The sequence below is a fragment of the Otolemur garnettii genome, unplaced genomic scaffold, assembly GCF_000181295.1.
Source record: "Otolemur garnettii isolate 467f Iridium unplaced genomic scaffold, OtoGar3 scaffold00145, whole genome shotgun sequence".
Lineage (NCBI taxonomy): Eukaryota > Metazoa > Chordata > Mammalia > Primates > Galagidae > Otolemur > Otolemur garnettii.
Window position 1 is genome coordinate 2889629 of NW_003852540.1, and position 26704 is coordinate 2916332.

General features: G+C 48.2%; 1 protein-coding gene across 1 annotated transcript in view; it reads right to left on the reverse strand.

Annotated features, from left to right (window-relative positions):
- Positions 1 to 4680: 4680 nt before the first annotated feature.
- RAP1GAP2 (RAP1 GTPase activating protein 2) overlaps positions 4681 to 26704 on the reverse strand; it is a 151883-nt gene continuing 129859 nt past the window's right edge. Inside the window, exons 16-23 of the mRNA XM_012810908.1 lie at positions 25700 to 25834; positions 17387 to 17524; positions 15721 to 15839; positions 9813 to 9926; positions 9424 to 9541; positions 8896 to 9022; positions 5506 to 5582; positions 4681 to 4716 (exon numbers count right to left, since the gene is read on the reverse strand). Coding sequence (XP_012666362.1) covers positions 4681 to 4716; positions 5506 to 5582; positions 8896 to 9022; positions 9424 to 9541; positions 9813 to 9926; positions 15721 to 15839; positions 17387 to 17524; positions 25700 to 25834 — 864 coding nt within the window. The remainder of the gene's footprint in view (positions 4717 to 5505; positions 5583 to 8895; positions 9023 to 9423; positions 9542 to 9812; positions 9927 to 15720; positions 15840 to 17386; positions 17525 to 25699; positions 25835 to 26704) is intronic.

Genomic DNA, 26704 nt, shown 5'->3' on the forward strand with positions numbered 1-26704 from the left:
CTCCCCAAGCTGGAGTGTCGAAGAGTCGCACCCGTTGCAAGGGGGAGTTGGCACACATGCTAAGGAGAGGGAAGGAAGGGTTCACCCTTCTGAGTGGAAATGTCACAAAGTCAAAGACGATGGCAATTATATTCCAGTCTTCCAGCCAAACACCCTCTCCCCAGGGCCAGTAAGGCACCAGACAGAGCCACTGCCCCAAGAGCTTCTCGCTGGGCACAGCTCTGCTGCCTTTGGCCCTAGCAAGGGGGATCTTCTTCCTCCGAAAGGGGCACATGGCCCAGGCAGAAGAAGAGAGATGGGGAGATGTAGGATTGGAGCGGGCAAGGGGCCACTGATATCAGAGCGTGGTAGAAATGTGTTGCAAATGCTCCCTGCCAGGCTGCAGGGACAGCCTTGGCAAACTTTACCGACCCACCCTCTCCTTGATAAGGGGCAGCTAGAGGCTGGGGAGGAGCCATGGGTCCTGAGCATGGCAGACTGGCCTGGTACCTAGCAGCCACGTATAGCCATAAGATTTACTTGAACCCCGACTACTGAAAACAGATCTGTCTCTACTGACTTAGAAATGAATGAAAAAGGTAGTGTTTGAGTTGGCACCATAAAGGGTCGGGGTAAGAACGTGAAATAGGCTCTTATCCTTTCTCATCACTTGTGTCTAGCTTTTTCTTAACCTCCTTCATTTAAGAATCAGGGAATGACACGAAGTTTTCTTTTGCCACTTTTCTTGTTAATTTAGTAAAAGGACACCAAGGCTTAACTGCCTCTGAGCCTGGCCTCTGCACTCATTACAGGTTAGAGTTGAAGAACCAATGTCACCAGGGCAAAGTTCACTGGAATCCCATTCTCTCTTTATTTTCTTTGCTCAAGCTGCATCCAAAACCCAGGGCCTTCATGGAAAATCCCAAGAGAATATCCCTCCTGATGGAAAAAAAATGAAAAAACAGAGACTACAGCACCCCTGACTACTGACACCTCCCTGCCCGTGCAGAGGCCCAGCCAATGGCTTCCTCACAATCCAGGGCCCCAGGAAATATAGTCACTTATTCAATCAACTAGGCAGGTGGTGCAGAGGAAAGGATGCTGGGTTGTGGGTTTTAATCCCAGCTTTGCCACTAGCCGGCTATGTAACCTCAAGCAAGTTTTTTCCCCTCACTAGGGGTTTCTCATCTGGACAATGATGTGGCTAGATGAGATGCTGAAAGGGGCATTTACATGATGCTGACAAAGCTGGACTACAGACTATATTTCAAGAAATGCCATTTTACATTCATTAGCACAGACAGAAACTGGTTAAAACCTTCTACCTCAAGCTTTTCTGCATCTGTTTTTAAGCATCAGCTGAGCTGGTGTAGGTACCAAACGGTGCCTGAAAAGTAGTTTCTGCAGGGAGTGGGGCAATCCCAAGCCCCACAAGAGATGTGTCCAGCATCTCTTTATGGAGATCACAGTGGAAATGCCTCAAATACCAGGGTGAGCACCATCTAGATGAGGCTATCACAGGGTGGATGAGGCTTGAGCAAATCTTTGAGCCCCAAAGCTGGGCACAGCAATAAAAGAAAAGACATTCTGGATCAGAGCAGACACAAGTAGAGCATGGGGGAAGCAGCTCTCCAGGCACCAAACTGCCTATGCCATGGCCCAAAGGAGCGAGGGGAGACTGGGCCATCTTTGTTCCCCTCCTCCCCCTCAGCAAAGGGACCTTGGGTGGGCTAGAAGTGTCACAGGTAAGCTAGAAGTACACATTCTAGAAGCCACAGGATGAACCTTCTGAACATGGTGAGGCATGGCCCGGAGAGAAGAGGTGCTTCACAGCCTGCTCAGAGCACTCCAGTAGCAAACCAAGGGTGAAAACCACACCTCAGGACTGCCTCTCAGGGGCCAACACCTGTGCCTCTCAGGTCCTCTGGACATGCTCAGCCATCCTGCTCACCAGCTCAGAGGCAGGGGCAAAGCCCTCCTAGGAGGTAGGGGGCTGCAGGGGAGCAGCCAGAGCAGTGGGAATAGAGGGGCAGGAGACTGACAAATGGGACAGCATGGGGACAAGCTAGAAACCCCAGGACCCCAGGCCATGCGGCAACAAGGCACAACCAGGTGACAAGTGCCTACAGACCCACAGTTGCAGAGACCCAAGCAACTGTAAACCTAGCTACTCAGAGAGGCAAGCCAGAGCCCTGCAACAGTTTTTAAAGAAATGCAGTCTGACCTTTCAAGTTCCTTCAGAACCCAGCCAACAAAACGTTGCCAGGATCTGCAGCTCTCATTCCAGCAGCGGGTGCTGCTACAGTGACTTTTAATAAAAGCTAGACAGATATTTTGTGACCTTCTAACTAGAATAAATTTTACTGGAATAGTACTTTATATAAGCACATTTCCCAGATAATGTGAGGGGAGAGGTCCCCTAGCCTGCACACAGGATCCAACAATTTCCACGTGAGTAGAGGACAAAGGACCAAAATTTCGCTCTAATGGGGAAAGTGATGGGGAAACTGTCACATTAGCAGCAAAAAAAAAAAAAAAAGTATAATATTCATATGCTTCGACTCAGTAATAGATCCAGATCCCTATGCAAATCTTTGTCATCTGCTCATTAAAGCGTCACCAGGCAGTCCTGTGCCACTGGCCCCATATGTGCCAGAATATGCAGCACCTCCAAGGGTGTGGTTTTCAAACTTTGTTTTACTTGGAGGTCACCCCGCCTAAAAACCAGCTAGGCGATTGGCAGAAACACCCTCTCACACTGCAGGCTGGGATGGGTGAGAAGCCAGAGGGGCTGCTCCTGGGAGAAGAGCTTGCCCTGAAGGTCACTCTAGCTGAGGGTACTGGTGGCACTTGACCTCTGAACCACACTCAGATGGGGCCCAGGTTGCAGGAATCCCACAGAGGTGACAAGTGCCTACAGACCCACAGTTGCAGAGGGAAAGAAGAGGATTGGGAGATTGTGCCCTAGACACAGCCAAGGGGCATGGCAGCTAGAAAGACCCTCCGAGGCAGCACTGGGCCCCCACAGATGTGAGGGACATAAGTTGCTAAGGGACACTGTTCTGGGCCTATCAGAACCCCAAGTCATCCCTTACGTCCCCTCAGCCCCTCTCTGAAGTGGTGAGTTCAACTATTTATGCCTCCCTTGAGCCTCCACAACCAGTGGAGACTCAGACCACAGCCTAACCCTCAGGCCCGGAGGTTTTCCCCAGCCTATTTGCTCTCCCTGAATTCCTTCTCACTTCTAGAATCCCACCCCTTTATGGAAAAAACATCTGCCTAAAGGAAAGAGATTGCCATGGGGCTTCTCCCACATCAAGGACAAGCAGGAGCCTTGCTGAAATTAGATGGGACAAAGAGTTCTGACCACAGTTAAGGACACACATAGTGTCCCATCCCAGACACACCAGCTCTGTCTCCAAGATCCAGCGGCCGGGCCCCGCTCACAATGCACTAGCAACAGGGATGGAGGCGGTCCTAGGCCTATATCAGCAGATGGGTGAGAAGTTCTTAGCACAGAAGCAGAAAAATGTTTCAGAGCTCCAGAGACACGAGAGCAATAGAGCCAATTTTTATCAGGACAGGCTTAGGAATGATACGAATCTTGGCTCCTAGAAAGTGGCCCCTCTTCCACTATAGAATGCACTGGAGCCAGTAAAGCCTCCTGCCTGCTGCATCCAGGGAAAGCACCATACTGTGACTAAGGACAGACAGGGCCCGCCTCTGCCAGCTACTCACCAGGGCACCCTGTCCTGCTGTTGGCCTCTGAGTCCCATCTCCCCACTCTCTGTCTCAGAAGCAGACCAGCTCCCCATTCTCTGGCGGAGCCCCCAGGACCCAGATTCCCCACGGCCCAATTCTTGTTTCCTCTGCAGACTAAACAAGATGACAAATGACCCAGATATATGTCACATCAGGAGGTCAGGAGCAGGGGCACCTCGAGGGGTGAAACTTTGTCCAGACATGGGGAGGTGCTACAGGGTGTGCTGGTGAGGGGTGGGCAGGGCCGTGGCTGGTTTGGGATATTGGGGCAGACAGCGGGCCTGGTGGGCAGGTGGCCAGTGAGGAATAGGCCTGCCACGGTCAGAGTAGTGGATGGCACCCCCAAACTGCCAGAATAGGAGCCTTTTCCAGGACAGAATCAGGGCATCCCTGGAGGAGACAAAGAGGAAAGAGATGATGATCAGACATTCAGTAAAGGAAGGAGAGAGCACAGACACAGGCAGGGCGGACCACAGGCCAGAACAGTGGGGAGTGTACACACGCAGGGCCAGGGCCCCACTGAACACCTCAGGACGAAGCGGGCACAGGATACAAGGGTACCAAAAAGGCTGGGTATAAACAGTGGCATCTGAAGTACACAGTGGGAGGTGGAGGTAGATGTCCACATTCCTGTTTCGTCTTCTATCTTTTCATAAATAGGTTTAACATAAAGTGAGCTCCGCTGTACCCCTCCCCTCAGTTCTAACTGTGACTCACACTCCTGGGCCACCATGTGAGAGAGGATCGGGGATGTGGACAGGTCTCTTGTGACTTCACAAGCTGGAGTTTAGACTTTGATGCTGGTGAGCTGGGCCCATGCCTGTTTTGCTGAAACCACACCATCCCCATGGCTGAGGCCAGGAGCAGAGGCTTCCTTAGGTTAGCCCCTCACAGTGTGGACTGGCCAGGGGCATCTGTTGGTCTATAGGAAGGGTGCACCTAGCCTTGGCCAAAGACACAGGAGGGAGAAGCTGCCTGAGAGCAGGGACACAGGGGCAAGTTGAAGGACTGCTCCATCCAGGGAAGGAGGTGAGCTCTGGGCTTCAGCCCCTTCTCCCTGCTGGATCCAGATTGCCTCCAGTGGAAGGAGAAGGAGGAAGGCCAGCTTACTGAGTCTGGTCTGATCCTGTGGGACAGTCCTTCCTACTGCATCCAGGCCATCTGAGAGGCCATCTAAGAGGCTTCAGGGATGAGGCAACTGTTTGGACCTACCCCCAGCTGGTAGGATCTCTCTGGCTACTCTTAGGTTACAAGGTCTCTAGTCACTTGACTAAAGGAACACACTTTTCCCTGATGGCCACAGCAGGACACACACTCACTCAACCCACCTTGGACAGGCGAAGGACTCCTTCTTCACATTAGTGACCCTGTTTCCAAAAAAATCCACAGAAGAGTTTTAAATGACAAAACAACATAACCCCTTCCGACTGCAGCTTCTGTGCACTCAGCTCCCAACAATCTGATGAGCTTAAGAAGGGGCGTGGCTCAAGCCCCAGGAGCCAACAGTTCATATCTGGGAGTGGCTGTGCTCATAGGTGCAGCTCTAACTCAGGAGGTGTGGCAAAGGCCACTGGCTGGCCACCTCCTGGCTGAGGCCTGCCCCAGGTGGAGACAGATCTAAAAAGACCTCTCCTTCCCCTGCTTCCTTCAAGAGGCCCCTCATGGGATATCTGAGGCTCCTTCCTCCCCCAGCCTGCAGAAGAGAAGGCTGGTATTTAGAGGTCAGTGGAATGTGGAATATGGGAACCCTTTCCCCATCCTTACCGCACCAGAGCTGGCATGGCTGAGCTTATCAAAGCGGAATTTCAGGTTTGATCTCGGGGAGTTTCTGCCTTTGGCATCTAAGACAAAAAAGAATGCCCATGAAAAGAGGGTGGAGTGGTAGAGGTCACTAGGCCTGCATGTGGGGACTAGGTATCCGAACTGACCTGTACTCTACTTGAGCCAGAGCCAACTCGTAAATTTTGTTGTGAGTTGGCTGTTAAAGACAGGCCTTTTTAAAAATCAGGTTATATAAGATCATAATTAACTTATATTCAACAAAGGTAATAAATACTCAAAATTCATCATTTGCTAGTTATTATTGTAATCTAGGTCCATCCGCCAATTGTACCCGCACCCAATGATGTGCATCTCTTCCCAATGCCATGTTCAGTGATGACCTAGTAGCTTGGGATCAGCCATGATAGGAGAATTTACACCACAAGAATTGGCAAATGCTATAACTCAGCGTTTGATTTGTTGTTTTGTATCTAGACTGGAGAAAATAACCATGCAGATTATACTTGAAAATGTGTTATACCTGTACCCATCACACCATGAATAGCACACACAAAAAAACCTGAGTAAATATTCTTCCAGTATTTGAAAACTATTATCTGATTCAGCAAAGAGGTTGCTCATGTCACTGACTAAAAAAAAAAAAATTCTCTTAATAGAAAGTGCTCATTAACACACATGATAATATCAATCCACATTCATGTCAGAATTACACTTGTCATCTGCCACCTTAAGTTGGCAACAAATACAAAGATTAAGCAAATAAGGACAAAAGTATTTTGTGAGAATCAATTGGACCTATGGGATTCACGGTAGGAAATGTATATTTTATCGCTATTTGTAAAGCCGTGTGCTTCATATCCATTATTATCACTAAAATTTACAATAAACATGTATGTGTACACACACATGTGTGTTTATGTATGTTTAGTGAGGGAGCTCACTAAACATTCACCACTACACCACCTGCAGGAGCCCACTTGACTTTCTGGTTCTCCTCTGGCCAAAGGAATCCACAGCTCAGTGCAAATCCTCCCGGAAGCTGTTAATTCTTGATGCTTCAAATGAAGGGGTTCTACCCAGGGCTATGATGATTGACCCTGCCAATCCTCCTCTGGCCAGGGAAAGCCCAGGTGTGTAATGACTGATGATCACCCATCTGAGATTAGGGTAGATTATGAAAGGCCTTCTCAGGCCTCCTCCCTCCTCCCCACCCTGCCTCTCTCCAGGCTAAACCAAACAGTCTAAAGCAGGTTTCTAGACCCTTCCAAATCCACCCTGAACCTGCATGTACCCAGCATAACTGCATGAGGACTGGGGACCAAGAGCAACCCATCAGGGTTAAACTCTGCATGGAGGGAAGCTGTGTGGAAAGGAGCACCACTGTGTGAGACAGTAAGCACTGGGCAAGATTACCAGACCTGTTCAAGGTCACCGTCTGCCCTGGGTGGACTTCTACAACTTGCAGACACTCTCTAAACCTCCCTCACTCAAAACTTTATTTATTTTGATATTTATTTAACAGTAAGCAGGAGCCAGGCTTGGTTACAAATTCCTCCATTTACTCCTTCAATATTAAATTGTCTTGTAAAAAAAAATCTGGGAATTTGTATTCCTACTCCATTTTACAGATGAGGAAACTGAGGCTCAGAGAGGTATGCTTGTCAATACCGTAGATAAGATTAGAACCCACTTCCACAGCTGCCCAACCACAGCGGGTGTACGAGAGGAAGTGCATGAGCTGACCCACGTACACGGAAGCACTAACAAGAAGGACCATTGCCTTTAGAACCACGATCTTCCCCCTTTCCCCTGACCTTGTACATTCCCTTTTGCCAACACCCCTTCACTGTGAGAACCCCAGAAACACTTGGGCTGAAGTTACCCTGAAGGTCTACTGGCCTTTCCTGAGTTTCCATCATTTAGAGTTTCTCAAGTTACTGACATTTTGGGCCCAATAATTTTTTTGAGGGGGTGGGCAAGGGGCCTGTCCCATACGCTGTTTAGCAGTATCTTTGGCCTCCACCCACTTGATACCAATAACAACCCCACACATGTAATCATGAAAATCAAAAATGTCTCCAGATATTGCCAAATGTCCCCTGGGGAATAAGGCTGCCCCCAGTTAAAAGCCACTGACTACAATATTGTTTTATTCCAGTTATTTAACAAACACTTAGGTAAACAGTTCTACATCTCTTACAAGCATAAACTCACTTAATCTTCACACAACCCATCCTCTGGGGTATCTACTACTATTCCCTTCCCTTCATTTCTGCTTGGAGAAACTGAGGCACAGAAAGGCCCAGGGACCTACCTAACATCACAGCACTAGGGATGCAGATCCAAGACTAGACCCAGACTCCAGAGCCCTGCACCTGCCCCCTGTCATGCTGTCTCCTGGAGGGCAGGGACCACACCTCTAATCCATGGGCACCTGCGCGTAATGCCTGCCACCAGGCCCACGGAGACGGCTCTCAGGCACCAGCCCCTGCCCTCTCCCCAGAGCTGGCTCCTCCTCTGTCCAACCGCAGGGATCACAGAACCCCAAGAGGCCCAGACATCTGTCTGCTCACTCTGAACCTCAACCCCTGAGCCCACTAGGTTTTACCCCTCTGACATCCCCTGAAGGAACATCCTTCTCCCATGGCCCTGTCACTCCTCACTACCCCTCTGTGACCTCTGTCTGCACCCACTGCTGTTACCCACTACTTTCTATACTCAGCAGCTGTAGCCACCAAAATGGGCTCTCCCGACTACATACAGTGCTTCTTTGCTTACGATCCTGCAAAGACCTCCAAGCCTCCAGCAGGTTTTGCTGCCAGAAAAGAGAACACCAAAATCTTCGCCAGGGTACCCAGGGGGCCTCTGGCCTGTCCTTGCTCTAACCTCTCACTCTTCTCTCAGGCCTGCCATCTGGGAATTCCCACTGCACTGAACCGCAGGCAGCTCCAGAACACTGGGCTCTTCCTCTCCTCCGGGCCATCCCACACCTCCCCACCCCTGCCAACAGCACTCTCACCCCTCACACTCGTATGGTCAGGAGCATTGCCACAACTGGGGTGGGCAGAGGAATCAGCAGAAAGCGCTCAGCTTCCCAACCACTCAGTCCTGAATCCTCCCCGATGGGATCTCTGGCAAACCATTCGAGTCCCAGAGCCTCGGATTTCCCACACACGAGGAGAGGGTATGAACACAGGCCTCTTAAGGCTGACCAGTAGACAAAGTGAGCGAGCACAGCTAAGGGCCCAACACCTTGGAGAAGGAGTGAAAAGTGCCAATTCAGCATGCCTGGGGCACAAGCCCCATGAACACTGGTCAGGGCACAGGCCTGCCTTCCCAGCTACATTGTGCATCCCTCCAGATGCCACTGACCCGTGGGACTCCGGCTCATGATGACAGGGGTGGCCACTGCCCCCAGGCTGGGGCTCTCGCTGCTCGGGGACGGGCTGTAGACAAACACCTCCTGCTTGAAGGGCGAGGTTGTAGATGGCTGGCTGCTCTGGGGAGAGAGGCCGGGTGAACAAGGCCAGCCCACCCTCAGCAACCCCACAGGGTGACCCCCACCAAGCCTAGGATGGCCACTGTCTCCCATCCCCTGCATAGACCTGCTCTTTCCTTCCTGCTACCTTCAACCTTGACTCTGGCCCCTCCTCACCGTACAGTCAGGAACCCCACAGTGAGAACACTACTCAGTCTGGCCCTGGCCCTCTGCCATTGCTGTTACAGCACTCTGAGTGAGATCCCCTTCAGCCACTACTTCCAAGGGTCGTGATGGCTTGGCCAACAGGGCACCACTCCTGCCTGCTCTTCCTTTTTTATCCACAGACTGAAGCCCAGATCCACCCACAGCAGTTGTTCTAATGTACAGGGGCCCGTCCCAGGCTGGACACACAAACCTACCCCACTGTCACCCTCCTCTGTGGCCTCGCCCTCCCCTGCAGTGCTGCTGAAGCTACTGGTGCTGGAGGAGGAGCGGGAGATGTTGGCTCGACCATTCTCCTTCAACTTTATGAAGGGCCTGCAGGGAACAGGAAGCGAGGCAAGGCCTGGTCACATCCTGAGGGCCCTCCACCCACGTGCCCTCTCTGGAACCAAGGAGAGTAGCCCCAGGGGAGTGCTGAGCTTGCCCACTGGTGACTCCCTGTGCTCCTGCCTTCTGGCCTCTATGTTCCAGAGGGTTCCAGAGGCAAGAGATGGTCACTCTCAGCTTGCCTGGAGGCAGATAGCATGTTCTGTGCTCCCAATGGCTCCAAACGGCTCAAGCCATGCTTCCCCTCACCCATACTTACTTCTCTTTGTTAGGGCAGATTTCAGGAGAGCTGGGGTTGGATGAAGTCTCAGACTTTATCTCCTGAGAAGAGTGTCCTCCATCTGGAGTCTTGGGGGTGCTGGATGTGCTGTCACTGAGGGAATACATAGGAGTGAGGCCAGGCTATGGAGTCAGTCCCCAAACCCCTATCCCAAGTCCAAGCCCAGGGTGAAGCCTTTGCTATAGCTCTCAGCACTGTGGGCTCAGAGTGCCCCACCAAAGCCAGCTGCTGGGACTTCCTTCCCACCCAAGTGCCCTAAAACTACAGCACATAGCAGGGCTTTCCACTCCCTAGAGCAGGGCTATTCTAGGTTCATGTATGAAGCCCAGAGATGACAAGCAGGGGCCCCGGCTTCATGGCCTCCAGCCCAAGTCTATGCCTCATTCAAGCTGGTCATCCACCTGGCAAAGCTCAGAGCCACACAAGGAATGGAGCATGGCTGTGACATCTACCCCGACAGCAGGGAACAACCCAATAAGCACAGATTCCCACACATGCCAGGAAGGTGGCTCTCTCTGGAGCCCCAGGGGACACCCTTCAGGTGGACTATAATATGAACTCCTGGGCTCCTGTGACGAGGCAGCCCTGGGTGCTAGGAAGCAGAGGGCTATCCTCAACCCAGACATTCATGAGTTTCCTTCTCCTGTAATTTAACAAAGACCTCATACTGGTGCCCACCATTTTACCCTGTGTTAATGGGGATGTTATGGCCCTGTCCTCAATGCACTTTTTGAACAATGGGATTATTGAGATATAATCCACATACCGCACAACTCACCTATTTAAAGTGTACAGTTCAATGCTTTTTATAATCCACATACCACACAACTCACCTATTTAAAGTGTACAATGTATATGCTTTTTAATATATTCACAGAGTTCTGCAACCATCACCACAATCCAATTTTAGAACATTTTTGGCTCCCCTAAAAGCAGCCCTGGACCAGTTTGCGATCATTCCTCATTCCTCCCTCCCCCCACCCATCCCTAAGCAACCACAGTGGATTTGCCTATTCCAGACATTTCATATAAATGGAATCATACAATATGTTATAGTCTGTGTGCCTGGCTTCTTTCACTTAGCATAGCATTTTCACGTTTCATCTAAGTGGCAGCACATATCAATACTTCACTACTTTTTATTACCCTCCCCAAACTCCATTTTAAGGATAAACCATATTTTATTTATCCATTCATCAAACAATGGGTATTTGGATTCTTTCCAGTTTGGGCTATTATGAATAATGCTGCTATGAACATCTGCACACTAGCTTTATTAGTGTACTCATTTTCATGGACAATTGTTTTCTTTTCCTTGTTATATACCGAGGAGTGGAACTGCCATGTCATATTGTAACTCTATGTTTAACCTTCTGAGGAACTGCCAGACTGTTTCCCAAAGCAGCCACCCTACTTTCCTACCAGACATAAACAAGGGTTCTAATTTCTCTATATCCTCTCTGGCATTGGTTATTATTTGTCTTTTTGATTATAGCAATTCTGGAGTGTGAAGTGTCTTGATGCACTTTGGATGAGGTTCCTAATAGCCTCCTGTCAACCGCACAGGGGTGTGGGTCACCTCACTGGAGTTCTCTGCACATCTGATGCTAATGTCCTCCCTCCTGGAATTTCTCTTTTCCAGGTGCTCCTCCTCTCTCCGCTCTCCTTCCCAGCCAGCTTCACCAGCTCTTCCTTCTCCCTTTGCTGTTAAACATGGTGCTGTACATACCTTGTCTGGGTGGTCATATCATTAACCCATCTTTAACCAGCACCTCAACCCCAAGGCCTCTCTCCCAAACTCAAAACCTGCAGTTCTGATCACTCTGGTGGACATCTCCAGACACGACCCCTGAAGACTCCCATGCACGGATTCCAAACAGCTTTTCATTCTTTCTTCTCCTCCTTTAACCTGTCTCTGTCCTACCTGCCTAGCTCAGAAGATGGAGCCATCACCCAGGGCTATAGACAGAAGATTTGGAAACCTCAAACTTAACCAAATTCCTCCTCCTTCTTCCTTATAAAACTGTAAGCTTCTAGAGGATAGGTTTGTATCTTTTGTGGCACTTGTCTCAGCACTCAGAGCTGTACCTAGCACGTGGCAGACACTCAATAAATGCTGCTTGCCAAAGAAAGAACAAATGTGCTCGCCAGTTAAAAGAATGAGAAAGCATCAAAGCCAGACAAGGACACAACAAAAAAAGAAAACTACAGGGCAATATCCTTGATAAACATAGATGCAAAAATCCTCAACAAAATATCAGCAAACAGGATTCAACCATACATTATAAAGATCATTCAAAAACTACCTAATAGGTACAGTGAGCACTATATAGGTGATGAGGACACTTACAGCCCTGACTAAAGCACTATAAAAACTACCCCTTTGTAACAAAAACATTTATACCCCCTTAATATGTTTTCTAAGTATGTGGATATTGTAAAAAAAAAAAAAAAAAAAAAGCGAAATTCCCTTAAAAGATTGGAAAGAAATACCCTAAAAAGTTAGAATTATGGATTACTATTTTCCCCTTTTAACATTTGGTTTAATTGTATTAATTTTGAAAAGATAGGGGGTGGCACCTGTGGCTCAGTGGGTAGGACGCCAGCTCCATATACCAAGGGTGGCAGGTTCGAACCCAGCCCTGGGCAGCTAAAACCACAATGACAACTGCAACAAGAACAACACACACACACAAAAAAAAAAAATCCAGGCATTGTGATGGGCACTTGTAGTCCCAGATACTGGGGAGGCTGAGGCAAGAGAATCACTTAAGCCCAAGAGGTAGAGGTTGCTGTGAGTTGTGATGCCACAGCACTCTACTGAGGGTGACAAAGTGAGACTCTGTCTCAAAAAAAAATTTTTTTTGAAAAGATATTAAAAATAAAACTTATGATTAAAAAATAAGTTCATTCACCATGATCAAGTAGATTTATTCCAGGGAAGCAAGGACGGTTTGACATATGTAAATTAATAAATGTGATATAACATATTAACAGAATTGAAGACAAAAACCATATAATTATTTCAATAGATGTGAAAAAAGTATTTAACAAAATTCAACATCCTTTATGATAAAAACTCTCAACAAACTGGATATTGAAGTTGGGTATATCTCAACACAATAAGCCATATATGACAAACCCACAGCTGACCTCATACTAAATAAAGAAAAATTGAAAGCCTTTTTTCTACCATCTGGAACAAGATAAGGATGCCCACTTTCGCCTACTTTTAGGTCAGAGCAATTAGGCAAGAGAAAGAAATAAAAGGCATTCAAAATGAAAATGAAGAAGTCAAATTATTCTTTGTTTACTTAGAAAAACATATAGATTCCACCAACAAACTTTTAGAAGTGATAAATTCAGTAAAGTTGCAGGATACAAAATCAATATACAAAAATCAGTAGCATCTATATACACCAACAGTGAACAAACTGAAAAAGAAATCAGGAAAGCAATTTATAACAGCTACAAAAAATTCAAGATACCTAGGAATAAATTTAACCAAAGAAGTGAAAATCTCTATAAGCAAAACCATAAAACACTGATGAAAAAAATTAAAGATGACACCAAAAAATGGAAAGATAGCCTATGCTCATAGGTTGGAATAATTAATGTTGTTAAAATGTCCATAATACTCAAAGTGACCTACAGATTCAACGAAATCCCCATCAAAATATCAGTGACATACTTGATAAAAATAGACAATCCTAAAATCTATATGGAACAACAATAGATTCCAAATGGCCAAAGCAATCCTGAACAAAAAACTAAAGCTGAAGATACCATGTTGCCTGATTTCAAAATATATTACAAGGTGATAGTAACCAAAACAGCACAGTATTGGTATAAAAACAGACAAAGAGACCAATGGAACAGAAGAGAGAACCCAGAAATAAACCCATACACTTATAGCCAAACGACAAGGTGCTGAGAACATACATCAGGGAAATGACGGTTTCTTCAATAAAGTGATGCTGGAAAACTGAATAAAACCATATGCAGAAAAATGAAACTAGATCCCTATATCTCACCAAATGTAAATATCAAATCAAAATGTATTAGATACTCGACTCGGTGCCTATCGCTCAAGCAGCTAAGGCGCCAGCCATATACACCAGAGCTGGCAGGTTCGAATCCAGCCCAGGCCTGCCAAACAAACAATAACAACTATAACCAAAAAATAGCCAGGCGTTGTGGCTGACACCTGTAGTCCCAGCTACTTGGGAGGCTGAGGCAAGAGAATCACTTAAGCCCAAGAATTTGAGGTTGCTGTGAGCTGTGACGCCACAGCACTCTACCGAGGGTGACAGCTTGAGGTTCTGTCTCAAAAAAAAAAAAAAAAATGTATTAGATACTCACATACAAGACCTAAAACTATCAAACTACTAAAAGAAAACAATGGGAAAATGATTCAGGACTCTAGCCTGGACAAAGACTTTTGGGATAACACCTAAAAACACAGGCAACAAAAGCAAAACAAATAGGATTAAAGCAAAAAGGTTTCTGTATAGGAAACAAAACAATCAACAAAATAAAGAGCCAACCTGCAGAATGAGAGAAAATATCTGCAAACCGTCATCCAACAAGGGATTAATAACCAGAATATATAAGAAACTCAAACAACTCAATAGCAAAAAAAAATCCAATTTTTAAATGGGCAAAAGATCTGAAGAATACACATTTCACAGAAGATGTGTAAATGTCTACAAGTTGTATGAAAAATTGCCCAGCATCACTAATTCATCAGGGAAATACAAATGAAAATCACAATGAGATATCGTCTCAGCCAAACACAGTGGCTCACACCTGTACTCCCTTCCCTTTCTGAAGCCAAGGCAGGAGGATCACTTGAAGCCAGGAGTTTGAGACCAGCCTGGGCAACATAGCAAGACTCTGTCTCTCCAAAAGTAAGAAAAATTAGCTGGGTGTGGTGGCTTGCACCTGTAGTTCCAGCTACTCAGGAGGCAGAGGCAAGAGGATCTCTTGAGCCCAGAAATTCAAACCTGCAGTGAGCTATGATTGGGCCACTGCACTCCAGCCTAGGCAATAGAATGAGACCTCATCTCTAGAAAAAAAAAGAGAGAGAGAGATCATCTCACTCCAGTTAAAATGGCTTTTATCAAAAAGACAAAAAATAACAGATGCTGGCAAGGATGCAGAGAAAGGAGAATATTCATATACTGTTGGTAGGAATGTAAATTAGTACAGCAGCTATGGTGGTTCCATAAAAAATTAAAAATAGAACCTACCGTATAATCCAGCATTTATGCTGAGCATAGATCCAAAGGACTGAAATCCGTACGTCATGTCAAAGAGATACCTGTACTCCCTGCTCACTGCAGCACTATTTACAATAGCTGAGCTATGGAATCAGCCTAAGTGTCCATCAACAGACAAATGAAGGAAGAAAATGGGTTACATACACACAATGGAACATTATTCAGCTACTAAAGAGAATGCACTCCTGTCATTTGCTGCAATATAGACAAAACTGGAGGTCCTTATATTCAGGAAAAGAAGCCAGACATGGAAAGACAAACACTTCATGTCCTCTTCCATACACGGGAGATATTAATGAAAGCACAGGGCTCGTGGAGACAGTGATTGATGCTTACTGAGTCATGGAAGGGGCAGAGGTACACTATTTTAATAGGTATAAAATACAGTTAGAGCAAACAAGATCATCAAGTGTTCAAAAGTACAGTAGGGTAATTATAATTAAAAATAATGTAAAGTATAATTCAAAATAGCTGAAAGAGAAGAATTAGAGTGTTCCCAACACAAAGCAAAGGAAGCCATCTCCAAAGCTGAGCATAGGTCTCCCCACCAGTGGGCATCTGACAGACCCCACAGTCAGGCTGGAGCAGGGAGCCCCAAGAGTTACCATCGTGTCCGGCTGTCCCCCTGGCCTTCAGAGCCCGTGTGTAGACGAGGAAAGAGCCCTGACCGCCGCTTGATGGGGCTCCGTGACTGGTTCTTCGCTGTTGCCACTGCCACCGGAGGCTGCCAATGAAATCACCAGAATGAGTGCTCCCACCCTAAACCCAGATCTCCTTCCTTACATCCCCCCTTAGAGTCTACAAATGGCTCCCAGTCTGGAGGAGACCCCAGAAAACAGAGAGAAAGCTGGGACCATGGGGATCTGTCACAGGAGCTGAGACCCCAAGGCTCAAGAAACTCATAGCCTCTTTCTCTGTATTCTTAAGCCAAGCCCCTGCCCTCAGGTAATGATCTACCAAAGACCAGAATTCTTGGAGGTCGAGGCCACTAAAAGGGGAGCCCCACAAATTGGGAAAGCCAGGATGATTCAGGGGTCACAAGCTGAGAACCCCTGGAGTGACCTAGTTCAACCTCATTTGACTGATGAGGACAGTGAAGACCCAAGAGGCAAGGTCAGGGTCATTTAACAAATCACTGGTGCAACCCAGGGCCCCTGACCCTCCATTTGTTGCTCACAGATAAATGGACTCAGGCAGGTGTCACAATAATAACATAAATGAGAGTCACAGAGTCAGATCTACATGTACAAGATAAGGGAAGCCAGATGAGAAGGTGTCCTGGCCTCACACGGGGTGGGGGCAGATGGGAGCCGAGAGCTCATCTTTACAGCCCACCAGGCTTCTAACCCAGGCCCTAACTTCTACCATGCACAAACCAGGCAACCACAGGCATGTGGTGAAACCCTAGATCACCACAGGATGGTGATAATGGCCCTATTCTGCTCACTTCATGGACCTCCTGGGAGGAAAAAGATAACAGCTATCAAAATATTTAGCAAATCAATTATGCAAGGCCATTTATAATACTAATTATTAGTATCATGGTGGGTCTAAGCTACTATTTGAAGAAAGAAGAAGAAAAGAAAATCCTCGTCTGTACAAATCCAAAGCCTCTGCTATAAAAGGACAGGCTCTATGACTCCCTCACCTCCTCAGACCCTTGTGCTAGGCCTGAAATCACACACCTGCAGGGTCCTCCCCTTCCCTGGGAGCTGGATAAAGAGCATAGACTTGGGATCAAGCAGACCTGCATTCAAATCCCAGCTCTTAAGCTAAGCTGGGTGACCTTTAGCAAGTTACTTAATCACTCTGGGCCTCCTTTTCCTAAAATTTGGACTAGAGAATAAGTACCCACCTCAGGCAGCCGTTACACGGAACAGGAGAGATCACCTGTATGGATGACTTAGTTCAGTGCCTGGAGCACATCAAGTTGCGGGTGGCTACTGCTGTCAAGGGTCCAAACACTCCCCAGGATGATTTTGTAGGGTTGGCCCAAGGATCAGGCCCAGTTGTTGAAGAAATTCAGCAAATAAAATAAGAAGGATTCTCCTATGAGCCAACCCCAGGGGGGCCATCGGGGAGGGAGGCTCCAAAGGACCACTCTCAGAGGGCAGGGGCTGGGGTCACTCCCCAAGCAGCCTTGGTCTCCCTCTGCCATCCAGCTTGCCCTGTGGTTGTCACCTAGCCCAAGACTTGGGGGAGATACACCCCATAGGTCTGGGGAGGACCCCCTGGGCCCCATGTGGTACCCCAGGACCTACGGCCACTCACCGAGAAGGTGGTTTTGGTGACCTCCACACTGTTGTGAGAGATGCCCCCACTGAGGCTGCCAGGGATGGCCCCACCATGTGATTTCTTCTGGCTGCCCACCATGGTCTCCATGGAGTGGCTGCGCACACGGATAGCCCTCTGTGGGGAGAGAACAAGGACCTGAGAGTTAGCACCCAGCCCCTCCTGATGAACCTGCCCTCCCCACAGGGTCCACAGACGCAATCCTCTGCGTGTGTGTATGCACACATACACACACACAGATGTGCGTGCACACAGAGGATCACAGAGGCGCATGCCATCGCCACTGCAGTTTACAGGGAATTCTCCTGTATTCTGTCCCATGCTCTGGGCATAGGTGGAGGCGAGGCAGGGTACCAGCCAGGGGAGTCCAAAGGGTCAGGGCTACAGCTCCCCTACAGGGTGGACAAAGGTTGTGATCTTCATCTTACAGGTATGGGAAGTGAGGCTTGGAGCTCCCCAAATTTATGTGCCTCTCTAAGCTACAACTTCCTCACCTGTAACGTGGGAATTACATGTTTCGTGCAGGATCATGGTGGGGATTAAACAGTCAGAAACCTGACTGAAAGTTGACTCCCTTTTTCTAGAAGCTTTCTTCTATACTTATACCCTAGACCACCCTTTCTGCTGTCATCTGAAAGTGCAGCTTGGAATATATTTACCTTTGTTGAAACCGTGCGAGGACCCCTTACTCATCTGTGCATCAAGCTTCACAGGGCACTGCCCCTCACACTTGCAGGGGGCTCAAGACACATGTGCATCACAAGCCCAAGGCCTGATGGCTACTGAAAGAGGAGACACATGGTCCTGATCCTCTTGCTGACAGAGCCACAGCCTGGTGCAATGTCTCCTCCTCCCTCATGAGATGCAGGAATAAGTTGTGATCTGTCTAAGGCAGTCACCTGGCCCCTCCCCTGACCAATGGAACATGAAGGGATGTCTCTAAGGGCTTTGGGGAAGGCTTCTTCAATGACTCCCCCAAAAGGTATGACATGTCTGCACCTGAAATCACAGCAGCCACCTTGGGGACATGAGGGGCTAAGCCCAAGGGGCAACGTTGACAAGCCAGGGATGGCAGAGGGGAAAGATGGAAAGACCCTAGATACCAACGACCAACTGGACCATCAGCCACCTAAGTCTTCTTGCCACCGGAGCTAATAGATTTTCTTCATCATGGTGTGGGTCAGTGGAGGTAGGGTCCTCTTGGAACCCCAGCTTCACAAAACTGATGCAGAAGGACTAAAGTGTGGGTCCTACACCATCCTCTCTGGATTCATTGCCCTGCACATATAATCCTGCACTGGCTTATGCACCCAGTGGGCCAAACTACAGATGTTTCATGTGGAAGAACAAGGCCCCTCCCTCCCTGGAGGCATCCAAGGAAGAGCTCAGTCTATGGCAAGGTGGCCCCAGAAAACACTGTGAATACCACTCCCAACCTGAACAGGTCTCCCTAGGATCTCTCTAGGCCAGGAATTCTCTAAGCTTGGGAATGGCAAAGGACCCCTTCCTACCTGCCTTTCTTTCCTGACAGGGGCATATGTTCAAGGAAGAGCCTTTGTAGACAGGACAGCTTTGTTGACCAAAACGCCGTGAGCTGGTGCATAACTGGCCCTTTGTAGACAGTTCCTCAGAGAAGATAGTGGAGAACCAGGTGCAGAGCCTGGTTCATTTTGGAAAGATGTCTCTTGAGGGACATCTGCCCTTGCTCCCTCTCAAGACCACAGAGCAGAGTCTCCTAACAATGATTTTCCTGTGACATGGTAAGAGCGGCCAACACGTTCTATTCACTCCATTGCCCAAGCATCATACAGTCACATGCCCTTTGGCTGGTCAAGGGCAGGGCTGGTGTGGCAGCACACTGAGCTACCCCTGGAGCAGCAAGATTCCCTGAATGAGTTGGGTGCTGCATAAATATCAGCATCTTTGCATCCCTCCAGTGCCCTCATGCCTTGCCACCACATCAACAACAATGACATTTCAAACTAATCACTTACATTCTGATATACAGTTATGCACCACCTCACGGCATTCTGGTCAACAAAGAACTGCGTATAGGACAATGATCACATAAGATTATAATACCATATTTTGACTGTACCTTTAGATATGTTTAGGTATGTTTAGGTACACAGATACTCACCACTGTGCTACAACTGCCTACAGCATTGAGCACAGTGACATGCAGGACAGGTGTGTAGCCCAGAGCAAGAGGCCACACCACATAGCCTGGGTGTGAGTAGGCTATGCCATCCAGGTTCCTGTAAGTACAGTCCACAATGTCCACTCAACAATGAAATCTCCTAACAACACACTTCTCAGATCATAACCCCCACCACTAAGTGTCCCACGACCATACTCCTCACTGCCTCTTTCCTATAAAGGATTCAATGTGGCTATAAGCCCTGTGTGACAGTATCTAATCTAATAAGCTTCACATGCATGAGCGTGTTGAATCCTTACAACTCTGAGATGCAGAGAGGACAGGCATTTTGGATAGAAAAGGTCTTGAAAGGGCTGGGTGCCCATAGCTCAGTGGTTAGGGCACCAGCCACATGCTCCAGGGCTGGTGGGTTCAAACTGGCCCAGGCCTGCTAAACAAACAAACAAACAAAAAAAAAAACTGGGCATTGTGGCAGGGGCCTGTAGTCCCAGCTACTAGGCAAGAGAATCACTTGAGCCCAAGAGTTTAATGTTGCTGTGAGCTATGATGCCACGGCACTCTATCGAGGGTGACAAAGTAAGACAAAAAGAAAGAAAGAAAAGAAAGGAAAGAAAGAAAGAAGTCTTGAAAGGTAAATGGCTGTCAGGAGGCTACCTAACAGATAAGAGATGGAACCAGGATCCAAACCCAGGGCCCTGGGCTGCAGATAAAAGTGTCCCTCTACCCCCCAAAACAATTCAGATTGAAAATATAATTCAACTGGCTGACAAACTAAAGATGACTAGAATCCAGGAATTTTCAGGGCCCCCACCAAAAAATAAAATTAAAAAATATTTCAGAGGCTAAAATCAGGGAAGACGCCAGCTCCTCAAATAGAGTATTGGTGCTCTGTCAGGCCAGCGAGGTAAGTGTGAGGGGACAATGGGCTGACAGGAATTCCGGGGACGTGCAGGGCAGTAGCTGCTACAACAGGAAGGGGTTCAAACTTGTCTCTTCCCATAGCTTGGTGTGTGAACCAGAGATGCAGGCTCTTGCACAGCGTGGTGATGGCCATAAGGCTGACATGAGACAAGGTGTGTCCAACACCAGAATGAGACCTGCCTGCTCAGGGTCAGCTCTCCTGCCTCACTCTTAGGGAAGGAAGGCGAAAAAAATGACAGCTACTTCTCAGCCCTACAGTAGGCCTCAATATGGATGAAACTGCCCAGGGATTCAGAGTGAAGTATTTCTTGTTTCACTTCGACACAGAATTGGACAGAGAAGCACAGGGCTTCTGACATCAGGCAGATGAGTCAGCCAAGGCCAAGAAAGGAAAGGCGGGCAGTGGTAGGGAAGGGGGCAGGAGAGAGGACAGGCATAGGAAGGCTTTGCACCAGCATGAGGAGGTCTCCAGACACTGCCTGGACAGTCCCCCACTCAGTCCCTGAACCTCCCTGGCCTAGCTTACCTCCCTTCCTCCGAGTCCCCAGGGACAGACAGCTCCTGCTTTCAAGGCTGCCTTGTTCTGACAGTGGACAGCCTGACCTTTACAAAGTTCTTCTGCATGCCAAGCTGAAATCTTAACCATTGCTAGACCTGGGAGTCTTAGAGCCGTCATTTCCCATGACTGTCCCTTGCTGCCCTCTGAGTCTGCAGCCCTCCTAGCTAACCACCCACAGCACACCCCACTGTTTTCCTTTGAGCAGTGGAGTGGGGTGCTCTCCTTGGGGGCAGTGGAGAGGCCGTGTTGCTTTCTCACTACCTGCTGACGTCACCTTGTCTCAAGTGGGGGTTTGAACAACCAGTTAGTTTGATAAAGGGAGCGATTCCCTTCCCTGCCAACAACGCCCCTCACTTCCTTACAAGTGGGTTTGGTGAGTTATTTCAATTTAACAAACTCATGGGACTTAAAACAAGGAGATGAGCCCCCGGGGGGACATGCTTATCAGAGCCAGGTGAGAGAGGTGAAGCCCTCATAAATGATACTAATTTCTTGCCTGTGAGATGGCTTCTAATCAGGGAGCACTTTGAGGTCCAGCATGGGGTCTTCTGTTCCTCTAGCAGGGCAAATACAGGACAGAGGCTGACTTTCCACTCTGACAGACCACAGCTCCAACCGATGGGTTGAATAGGCCAAGAGTAAGATCAGCTCTCTCTCAGTGGCCCTGTAAGGCAGTGTGGCCACCTTGACACCACAACTTTCTGTCTCAGGGAATAGGAGACAGGCAAGGATTCTGCCTGAGCCCCTGCTGGGCTCCAACCACCATCTCTGACACTGCCTGGGCTGCCCCTGCCTGTAAGTAAGTACCTTGGAGCCACAAAGACTTTCCTGGGATCTCTGCAGTCTCTCCTGCCACTAGGGGTCAGGTCAGACCAATGCATTAACTACCACAGTCCCTCAAAGGCTGGGAGAAATTAACCTGAACATTCCCTAGGTGAGTGGCCTTCTTCTCCCTGGTCTTACATCCACTTCTCGATCATGAGGTCAGTGGAGGGCTGGGCTACCCTGATGTTTCTCAAAATGTAGCACACATGTGCTTTTGTCCTTATGTGGATATGTCAAGTATTGTCACTATTGCTTTTCACAGCATAAGAGACTATTAAAAACCTCATCAACAGCAGAGCTGACTTAGTCTCTTGCTGAGGTGAGTAATGCACAGCTCCCTCGTAAAGAAAAATGCTATGGGGGCAGCACCTGTGGCTCAAAGGAGTAGGGCGCTGGCCCCATATGCAGGAGGTGGCAGGTTCAAACCCAGCCCCCGCCAAAACTGCAAAAAAAAAAAAAAGAAAAAAGAAAAAAGAAAGAAAGAAAAAGAAAAATGCTCTTGCAAGACTCCCAAGAATACATCCACATACCCCCAACACCAGTGGGCCCATGGACCATATCTGCAGCACCGATTTCATATCCTACCTATTGATTCCAGAGAAACATATTGTAATTGGGGGTTATCACTGCAAAATCCTAGTCTTTATAATTGGAAATTCTTTTTAGATCATCTAAGTGAAAATGCAAACTTTAAAAGTATTTGTAGAACTAGCAGAGTCCTGAGAATATCTCCCCAAGCAGCTCAGTCTGAAAGTAGGTCTAGATGTCCATAAACCAACTGTTCTGTGTCTTTGTGGAAGAAAAACTTCCAGTACAACCAGGAGAACTGAAGCAAGAGGTGACGAGCTGCTCTGAGCTGTGTGAAATGCAGGGTGGCACAGCCTAGGGCAACGGTGGGTCTGCTCCTTCGGAGACAGGCAGAAGGTCGCATGCTTTGGGAAGAGGTGAGGGGATGCCCGGCAGGATCGCTTTCAGCTCTGAGGACTCTCTCTCAGTTTCTCATCTCCTGTGAGATGAGAACTTTGACAGGAAGGAGATAAAACACACCACTTTTCTTCCTGAAATCATTTGAGATACCAGTTCTATTAAAAAGGACTCCGTGGAGGTGTGGGTGAACCCCACAAAGAATCCCAAGAATGCTAACACCACAGCACCACCCAAAATGCCCAAGGAGAAATACTAAAGTTGGTTTCCTGAGCTGGGCCAGACACTCTGGCCTGGCCACAGGTGTGGCGTAAGCATCTTCCCAACTGGCCTCCCCTAAACTCAGGCCTCTGTGCTTGGAAGAAGGGAGGGCTGTGATGACGGGGACAGGGGAAAAAAAGCTCATGTTCCCCTGATGGCAGGACGAAAAGCTGATCACAACTGTCAGAGTTCTGAAGGCTCACTCTGTGTGGCTGACTATGACAGTGCCCTCCCTCACCCATGGCACTGCCTTGCAGATGGTGAAAGCAGGATGGAAAAGCAGAGCTTTCATCAACCCACGGTTTTAAAGGATTTAAGGGTTGGGAAGAATCCCCTAGAATAACTGGATCAAAGATGAGTCATGATAAAGTCTCAAAGAGTCTCCTGTTTTGGAAACCCCTCTGACTATGTCATACCCCCTACAGTCAAACACAGATCAACTACTACTCCTGCTGAACAAAATGGCCTCAGGCCACTCTCCTTTGGACCTGCAACTCTCTTCCCTATTGATTGCCATGGGCAGAGTTTCCAGAGCCTACCAGCTTCACCAGGATATAAAAATACTTCAAACCTGAAAAAGCAATAATTAATTCCAAAATACTGAAAGAAACCTGAAAAACTTAAAACAACAAAAGCTCCACTAAACACCTACAAAACACAGTAGAACCTCTCAAACTGGTCAACATACAGAAATAGTCAGCATAAGGAACCGGGCCTCCTGTACTGATACATACATGTGGTGCACATCTGGTCTATGAAAATTAGGTCAGTTGAAGGAGGTGGTCAACTATGCAGGGAAGAGGTCAACTATGGAGGGTCTACTGAACAACATTACGTCAGCTAGTCAATTGTAGCTCAACTCTTAGAGTTTCATGTCAAGTACATTTACTGTGGGATGCTGAACATTTTCCTACACTTGAAATCAGCAGGGGCAGAGTGCCCAGTTGTGTTTAGAGGCCAGGAAGGTCTTTACATGGCCCTGCTCATCTGCCCTTCCCAGACCCAATCCTGTTTTCCTCTTGACCACATCTCACATTCACCCCCTCTTGGCTCGTCTATCAGACCTGGTTCCCTCTTTTGTCTCCTGTTCCTCTTCTCTTCCATCCCTCTTCCACCCCTCTTCCATCTTTATTTCTTAGTTCCTCCTGTTTCACCCTGGCTGCCACTGTCCATCAGGACTAAAACAGATGCCCCAGGAATTTCCCACAAGCCTGGAGAAGCAGCTCAACTCCTTTTCCCACCCCTGGGAGGAATCTCAACAGCTGGCCCCAAGTAGGGGCAGCAGAGCCATGCCCTGCTCTCTGCGGTCCAGCCAGGCGATGAAGGACTGACCTCAGGCCTGCCCAGGTCTGGGCTAGTGTGGGTGGAATCTTAAATGAGTCAGAAACCAGGAGGCAGTAGCACATGGGCGCTAAGAGCACAGAGTCTGGAATCTAGTAGATCTGGATTCAACTGGGTAACTTGGGACAAATTATTTTGTCTCTTTGCATGGTAGTTTCCTTACATGAGAAACCACATCCATAGTTAATAAAACTGAGTATCAATTATTATACCCATAATAAGAGCTTTCCCCACAGGGCACTGAGGACAGTGGTGAGATTTAAAATGGGACAGTGTGTGTGAAGCTTTCACTTTATACAACAATAATATCAGATAACCTTTGAGCATTTACCAGCAATATGTACTTTTGCAGACAGTATTTCAATGAATTCTCATGACAACAATTATCATTCCTCTGTTGTTGACAAACTACTGTAACTTAGAGACTTTAAAGTTAAAGCCCAGGATCAAACAGAGCTAGGATTTGAATACAACTCTAACCCTGTCCTGCAAACGGGAGGTTTATAAAGTATTCTCTGATGGGCAATCCAACAGAATTTAGACCTAAGAGTCAGAAGACCTAGGTTTGAAACAAGGCCCTACCTCTAAGTAGTAAGGTCTTAAACAGTCCTGTGGCCCCTCTCAGCCTGTCCCCCATGTGTTAATGGAAATAACAAAAACCATTTAGCCAAACCACACAGGATTACAGCCCGGCCCAAAGCAGATGCTGGATGTGAGTCTTCTGAAGACCAACAAGCACTTAGCAGTATTCCATACTTGAATACTTCCAGCAAGGGAGCTCACTGCTTCCTTTAGCAGCTCATTCTGGTTACAGACTTCTTCCTTTTGCAAAGCCCAGACAGACATGCCTGTAAACTCCATCTTCTCTGCCCAGCTGGAAAGGGTCATCGCAGGACCCACACCAGCTACAGAAAACCACTAAGGCTTGTGTCTTTGCTCTCCCCAGGGCTCCCCGATCACAGGAGGAAGCAGACAAAAGCCACAAAGTTCTTCGTTTTCTGTGACTCCTCTCCTGGAGCTGAGGCTTTGCCTGTCCCTGCTTATCAGACTCCTGGGCCCAGCAGAGACCAACTGATCAAGGAAGGATGTGGAGAAAGCTGGAGACACAGCTGGCTGTTCCAACCTCACACATTTCCTGGGTCCCCTGCCCTTTGCAAACACGTGCAATGCCCATACTGGTCCTGTTACCTCTGGCTGGCATATGGGATCTGGGTTGGGACTCCATGGACCTTAGACCAGTTCCTTTCCTTGTCCCACCTCTCCCTCCCACAGCAACCCCTAGTCACACTTGTGCCCCTACCTTGAAAGACTCCAGGAATCCTCCGTGGCCCCCATTCTCAAACTTGTCCTCCTCTGGGCCCAGTCCTAACATGGCCTGTGTGTGGGCATGCAGCTCATCATGAAGGTTGTCCAGGAGGGCAGCCCTTGTCCGGTCCTAGACAGGAAGATGAGGAAAGAAAGTGGAGGAGCTGGAGTGGGGAGCAGAGACGTGCCTCACCTCATGGGCATCCAACACTGGGCCTGAGGGCTGATATTCTCCCCAATTCATCCTGGCAACAGTGGGGACTCGGCTAGGCTGAGCTTCACACTCACAAAGGCTCCACGGGTGGCACCTGTGGCTCAGTGGGTAGGGTGCCAGCTCCATATACCGAGGGTGGTGGGCTCAAACCTGGCTCCAGCCAAACTGCAACAAAAAAAATAGCTGGGCATTGTGGGGGGTGCCTGTAGTCCCAGCTACTTGGGAGGCTGAGACAAGAGGACCGCCTAGGCCCAGGAGTTGGAGGTTGCTGTGAGTTGTGTGACACCATGGCACTCTACCAAGGGCAAAAAAGTGAGATTCTGTCTCTACAAAAAAAAAGACTCCAGGCCCAGCCACCTGCTCTCAGCTCTTTGCCCTTTCTCCTTGGGCCATCCCACTACTCCCACAGCTCTATATCAATGACCCCCAGCGCAGATGTCTGCCCATGTGCCACATCCATGGCCCAACTGCCCCCTGCTCCTCTACATCCAGATGTTCATCCAGGGTCAGAACCAGCGGCACTATTCACACAGACCAGGACCAGCCCCCTTTGCAAGTACCCTAGATCAGCAGGTCCTAACAGAACTATCTCTCAGTCATGCCCCCATCATCAAAGAGCCATGTCAGAAGCCTAAAAGTCGCCCTCCAGTCTCATTCTCCCCTCTACCCTTACACCCTGGAGTCCGTCCAGTCTTCCCAACTCTGACCTGCAGTGCTTCCTCCTGTACAATATAAGACTTCATCATCTCCCCTGGACTCCTATTAATAACTTCTAACTGGCACCCT